Source organism: Cloeon dipterum, chromosome 3 (assembly GCF_949628265.1).
Source record: "Cloeon dipterum chromosome 3, ieCloDipt1.1, whole genome shotgun sequence".
Taxonomy (NCBI): domain Eukaryota; kingdom Metazoa; phylum Arthropoda; class Insecta; order Ephemeroptera; family Baetidae; genus Cloeon; species Cloeon dipterum.
In genome coordinates, this window is record NC_088788.1 from 14,630,657 (window position 1) to 14,636,935 (window position 6,279).

At 40.4% G+C, this 6,279-nt stretch overlaps 1 protein-coding gene across 1 annotated transcript in view; it reads left to right on the forward strand.

Annotated features, from left to right (window-relative positions):
• Positions 1 to 478, forward strand: part of LOC135939048 (Kv channel-interacting protein 1) — a 32,330-nt gene extending 31,852 nt beyond the window's left edge. Inside the window, exon 6 of the mRNA XM_065483191.1 lies at positions 279 to 478. Within this exon, the coding sequence (XP_065339263.1) occupies positions 279 to 329 (51 nt within the window). The 3' untranslated portion in view covers positions 330 to 478. The remainder of the gene's footprint in view (positions 1 to 278) is intronic.
• Positions 479 to 6,279: the final 5,801 nt, after the last annotated feature.

Sequence of the window (6,279 nt, forward strand, 5' to 3'; positions counted from 1 at the left end):
CATCAACAACTTGATTTGGTTCCACCTAAATTGCAGAGTCATAAACAAACATTTGTAGAAAGTTAATCTTTAAATTGTGATTAATAACGGCGACCAGGGAAAATACTATTAAAATTTAAGAAAATGATAACAACATTACACAAGCATCAAAACACTAGACAATTTTTTTAAATTAAACAAGAGTAAATTTTGCTGACACAATTATTTCTCGCAAAAGCTCCGTGCTTGCGGAGACGCTATGCTTTGCAATTGATTGACGCGTGTGTTGCGTTTTGCAGGACGAGGTGATCCACAAGTCGTTGCAGGCGTTCGACTCGGCGGCGCTATGATGCTCGGCGGCGCCGCAGCGTTACTCCCGCCACGCGCGCCTAGCGCCACTGCTGCTGCTGCGTCACCACCGGATCGTCGTGGACGCGGCGCCGCTGTGCGCGCTTTGCGCGGCGCGCCTCGACGCCTTCGAGGCCATCTTCGTGGCCGAACTCATGTCGCGCTGCGTGCTCGGTGCCGGATAATCAAGCAAAAGACAGGCGGGGATCGAACCGACGCCGCCACCGCCGACTCGGGGGTGTGCAGTGCAGACTCGTTGCGAGGAACCGCGAGTGCAGTGTGTGTGTGTCCCAGTGCGTGCGACCCCCGCCCCCCGCCCCCGCGCTCCTCCTCGACCGCATAGCAATAATCTCAAAAGGTACTCTCGCCCTCCGAATCCGTGTGCTGTTTTCTCCATTCCGACTATGAGAGATAGAGAGAATTGCTCACGATTTCGAACACGGAGCCGCGTGCAGGGCTCGTGGAAAGCATCTTTATTCCACTCCTTTTTATCAAAGTCTGTGAACTTGGTTTTTATTTCTGGCGTTGCTCACACACTTTCTTTCTCGTTTGAGGATTTTCCGAAATCAGAGGTTTTGCTCACGGCTCTCGAAAATGATTTTGCGTGCACGGGTCTCTCGAATTTAACACATTTGTTGGCAAGTATTTTTCCATTTGTTTGTGCTATGGTTTAGGAGGGCGAGGAATTTTTGGCCACGTGCGGACTAATTTTAGTGCTTTTTGGCGCAAGGAAGATTAAACATAGTGTGATATACATTTTTAAATTGCACACCGCAGTTTTTAGAGATTACCAATCGATCGATTTAAAAAAAAGGAAGGATAATTATCACTACCCCACATAAGTAGGACGTAAGACACGCTCTGATTGTCTTGATTTTCAGCTGCATTCCATTTTTTAATCAACTAGCTAGATAAAAAAGAGGAGGGAGAACAAAAATAATAATTTTAGATTTAGGTGCCTCAAGTGTAGACGATCTGTGCTTCCGAGGCTAGGAGAACTCTGAAAAAAGTGAGCCAGACGTCCGTTTGACGCACCTGTAGTCGTCTTTCAACAGGCAAAAAATATTTGCAGTTGTTATCACACGTTGTAAATAAGAGTTTCGCGCAAGTGGAGAGAAATAACACGAAATAATCTACTCACTTTCTTTTTTGCAACCAAAAAAATGTGTCGTCAGTTTAAAAAAAAAACATTTCACTTTTTAAAAAGTAAACGAGCGTCTCCGGTATTTAAATCAAGAAAATGTCTGTGTCCATAAGCAATTGAATTCAATTAAAACATTTTAATAAACGTAAATAATGCACGGTTTCCATTGAAAAGCGCGGCGGGCTCGGCACAAGGCCTGGAGCCGGTGTTTTAATTTCCAGCAGTCAAACTGTTGCTGATGTTAGAGAAAGAGTAAAGATTAAACCTCACATTAGATCGTATCATAGCAATTCTTCTCGATTGAACTAAATTAATTAACTCAGGTTCCCTAAAGCGATTACAAAGGAAAACTCAGAGACGCGCGTGTAATAATTTGAATGTCGTTAAAAATTCTAATAAAACGTTGCTGTACAGTTTTAAATTCCTTAAAGTCATCTCGATCAAAAAGTGTTTAAAATCTCAGAATAACCCTATCAGCTTGCAAGTTTTGAATTCACGCATGCTTTTCTTGTCCCCATAGTCACAACAAGTGTGTGCAAAAAACCGAGAGTGAGAGAACGTCGTTGTCTAGAGCTCAATCAGCGATTTGAATAATTAAAAAGCAGAACACCACGAGTTACACGAAGGCGCAATTTAAACGCATTCCAAAGAGAGTTAAGGTTAGTTGCGTAGAGGGTCAGAGGTTAAATTATAATTGAAAACAAAAAATTACGTAGCGTGTAATGTTAAATAAGGAAAGCAAGCTTGCGAGGACATCAGTTAGACAGTTAGCGCGCACTCATTTCTAATGCACAAAATCTCTCCATTTACAAATCAAAACACTACTTGCTCTCTCGCGTACGTAAGAGATTTTTGTAAGGTTAGTTTCGCGTTTAGCGTGTGACGTACACTTTTTACACTGAGTGTGTATGCGCGTGGAGCAGCCGGCGGAGAGCGAGATGAGCTTTCTCTCCGCGCCTGTCGCTCTTTCGTTCGCTGCAAAGATTCTCAGGCGTCCAATCGATAGGCAGAGAGAGTATAATTTTGCCACTCGGCCAACAGGGCCACGTACGGCGCCACCGGCACAGCTCCTAATCCTGCTGCTGCTGCTGCTTTCCCACGGCTGCATAAATTTGAGTCAGTAAATTTCGCGATCCGGGCAGTAGATAATTGCGGCAAATTGCGAAAAAATGGCCTGCCGACTGGGGAAGCAGTTAATCCTGCGTTTCTTTCTTGGCTCCGTCGCCGCGCCGGGCAAACTTCCAATATTATATTATGTACATTTTCATACTCTCTGCGAATAACAGCACAAATAATCTCTCCGCGGTGGCTCCGCAAGTTGGACCTCTTGTTTTTTGTGGAAGCGTGTGCGTGGACGATTCGAATGGCGATGATAAAACGATATTGTATTTCCATCTGCGGTTGGCTACAGTTTTCTCTGCGTTTTGTAAATATAAATCCGAGCAAGTGGCCTAAATTGTGTGTGCGAGAGACGTTTTTTGCAAGCCAGGCTGAAATTTCGACTGAAGACCATGCACCGACGAGAACATTGCATATATATTGTATTCCTTACTTCCCGAAACTGCCATCTTTTCTATTCGTTTGCCCTGACTGGTATGAACGTTTTAGGCCGTTATGGTGAATATTCTAAAACACACTTGTCTTTTTATCGACGTCCATTTTTCTAAATTGATAATTGCTGCGCGTGTGTCTGTTTTTATTTTTCAAACGTTCGGACATGCACTCACTCTTAACCGTCTTGTATTTTACAATGGAAAAAAATACTAAGTGTATGTATATGCAGTCAATTTAAGATTATTAGGTGAAATTTTTAACACGCTTCCGCCTCCTCGGAGTTTTTGTAGCACCTTTCGTTTAAAAACTCCTGGCAACTTTTCTATATAAAATGCGTGAGTGTGACAAGTTTTGATCTCAAAATCGAACTCGAGAAGAACTGTTCTGTTGAATGCAATCACTTTGCAAAGGCCTAATTTTGTAACAAAAACAGCCGAGGCGCCAATTCTGAGAGCTAGAACCAATATGCAGGTTGATTTACAAAGAACAGTGATTGTTGTACGAATTTTTATCGAAATTAACTGTCCACCGATGATATTTTAATCGAGAGAAAATCTGAGGTACATTTGCGAGAAAGTAAAAGATGAAATTCCCGTAGATATCTTTAGCATGGACGGTCGACACGTTATATTTGTTCACACGTGCAAGAGTGTATAGAGTGTAAAAAAGCCGAGAGTGAAATTTATGAATTGTTATTTACTTATAAAGTGAAAACACTACATTGATGAATTACTGAAAAACAAAAATGTGCTTCTAGTCCTATGGAACAATAAAATTACGAATACAAAAGCGATGCTTGTTGTTAATTCGGGCTGACTTGCGACTTGTTCGCGCTGCCATCTTCCCGCGGCGTTAATTTAACCCGTGTATTGCCGGGGACGGGAAATAATTCAAAATGCTCTCCACTTATGAATATTTCATGCACTGGCTAATTAAATCACACGCTCGGCAGACGACGGTTAATCCTGAAAAGGAAGAAGAGCCGCGCGACGCGGAGATGAGCAGCAGATGCCACAAACACACGTGGAGGCGCGCATTTCCAGCACTCTCGTCGTAATCACGCCAACCCTCTGCATGATCAACAGCGGAATAAAATTGCTTATTGTTGCAGAGCCACTTTTGGTTCCCCTGCTGTGTGGTTCAATTCTCTGTCCATATTAAAGTAAAGCTTTACATAAAGTTTGTGAAAAATCCTTTAAAATTTTAGTTAAATACGCTTACCAAAAAATAGAAAAACTAAAAAAATTCCTGGTTGCCATTTTATTTTTTGAGAAAATCGGCTCAAGAGGTTATATGCTAATCAAGCGGCAAGCACTGTCTCCTTATTGGAAATCATGATTTATTTTGTCATAAGGGAAAATTACCTCATAGTTTGTACACTGTTGGATAGATCATGACGAGAGGGATCAAAATCAAGTGAAGAAATCATTGACATAACTCTGTTTAATTTTTCGAGTAATTTGGAGCAATCTGCAGTATGTATAACTGCTCCTTCGGTTTTCATTTCATTATTGCACATTGTAAAGAGATAAACTATTGCTAAATTTCACAAACAATATACTCAATGAACTTTTTGCTGTAGTCAACGATGCAAAATGTTCTAAATGCCATGGTTGGCCTGTACTTTAAGAATCAGATTTCCAAAAAAATCATTCATATTAAAAATTCTGGTGCCGTGAATTAATTTAACGATATAAAAGAAATTTCCCATCTGAATCTTCACCCAAGTAATATTTTAATGTCAATCTTTAGTCTGATAGCTCACATGAAGTGTTGGAGAGGGAGAAATAGTTGCATAATTTAACTTAACCATAACCAATGTCCCTGAAACTATTTAATATCATATTTTTCTGCTTTTTTCACAAGTTGATAATTTGCTAAAATCTAATATTGTTTTGAAGAAAAACACAAAAATATTTATTATGTAAAAAAGTTACTATAGCTTTTTAATATATTTATACAAATTCATTTGCTTGAAATTTAACGGTAAACAAATAAAAAGTAAATAATTCGGTATTGGAAAAATGCTAAATCTCTGTTATGATTTGATTTAGTAATAATTACATTTAATTTTTAAATTTTTTATAAAATAGTTTGAATTCTTACCAAAAAAGTATGGTTATTACAAGCTCCATGATTATTAGTCCCAAATATTGCGATATATAGTAAGGTCAGAAATTAAAAGCAACTTCCTATTTGGTGTGTGGTAAGCTGTTTAGTTTCCGTATTTCTAAAGAAATGTCCTGCTCAGCTAGTTTCAGCTCCTAGTTGTAGCCCTAATTCAAGAGCTAGTATGTAATATGAGTTTTAATTAGAGTCTGTTAACAAATTATTCCATGCCTGTATTATTTTTTACATCAATATATTATGTGCCTATATATTGTGACCAAACATGGTGAATTAGACGGGACGACGAGTCACGAAGGTAAATAGAACACACCCTGTTAAATTTTCTCTCAATATGCAAAAAATGTAATCTCTATCACTCAAAAAGAGCAATGATTTACCTGACACTCCATACAATCCTCGAGAGTTTCAAAAGAATGTAAAATCCTTTGCGATACCTTATCCTGTTGGGTTAGTTGCTGCTTTTGAAGCAGGATGGAGCCAAACGGAGGGCACCCCTGCACGCACCCCTGCCGCTCTTGTTGCCGCTTACTGCCCTCGCACGGCCAGCGACGCACTCTGCTCAAGTTCTGTCAGGGCTGGCGCGGGATTTCTCTCTCAACTACAATTAAAATTAATGTCTTCATTCCCGGCAGACTGCGTATTTCAGCGATGTAGCAATTGCGAGGAACAGCTCATTCCGCTTCAGCACCAACAAAACGCCTGAATGAGCTACGCAGTCAAACTGCCCTAGTTTAGGATTTCATCCTTTCGAGTAGGGGAAAAAAAGGATTTGCGCCGCAAGTGCCTTTCGATTTACGACGCGAAGGACAATGAAATTGATTTTTATTGAGGAGAGCTGTTTAGATTTGGACTTTTACTGAAAGTAGCTTTTTATTAAGTAATAAATAAACAGCGAGTGTCTGGCGCACTAGATTGGCATTATTTATAACCCACATGGCTGCTGCTGCTTTTCCTATATTGTTATTCGTTTTTTATATATCGATTGGCGGGAGCGGCAGAATGAAAGATGCTCATTTCGGACGGCGCAAAAAGTTATTACGTACGCGGCCGCAAAAGCGTGCTGCGAGAGCGGATGGTCTCGACGTCAAGCCAATAATGTTATTGTTCGCAGACTGCTGTGATTA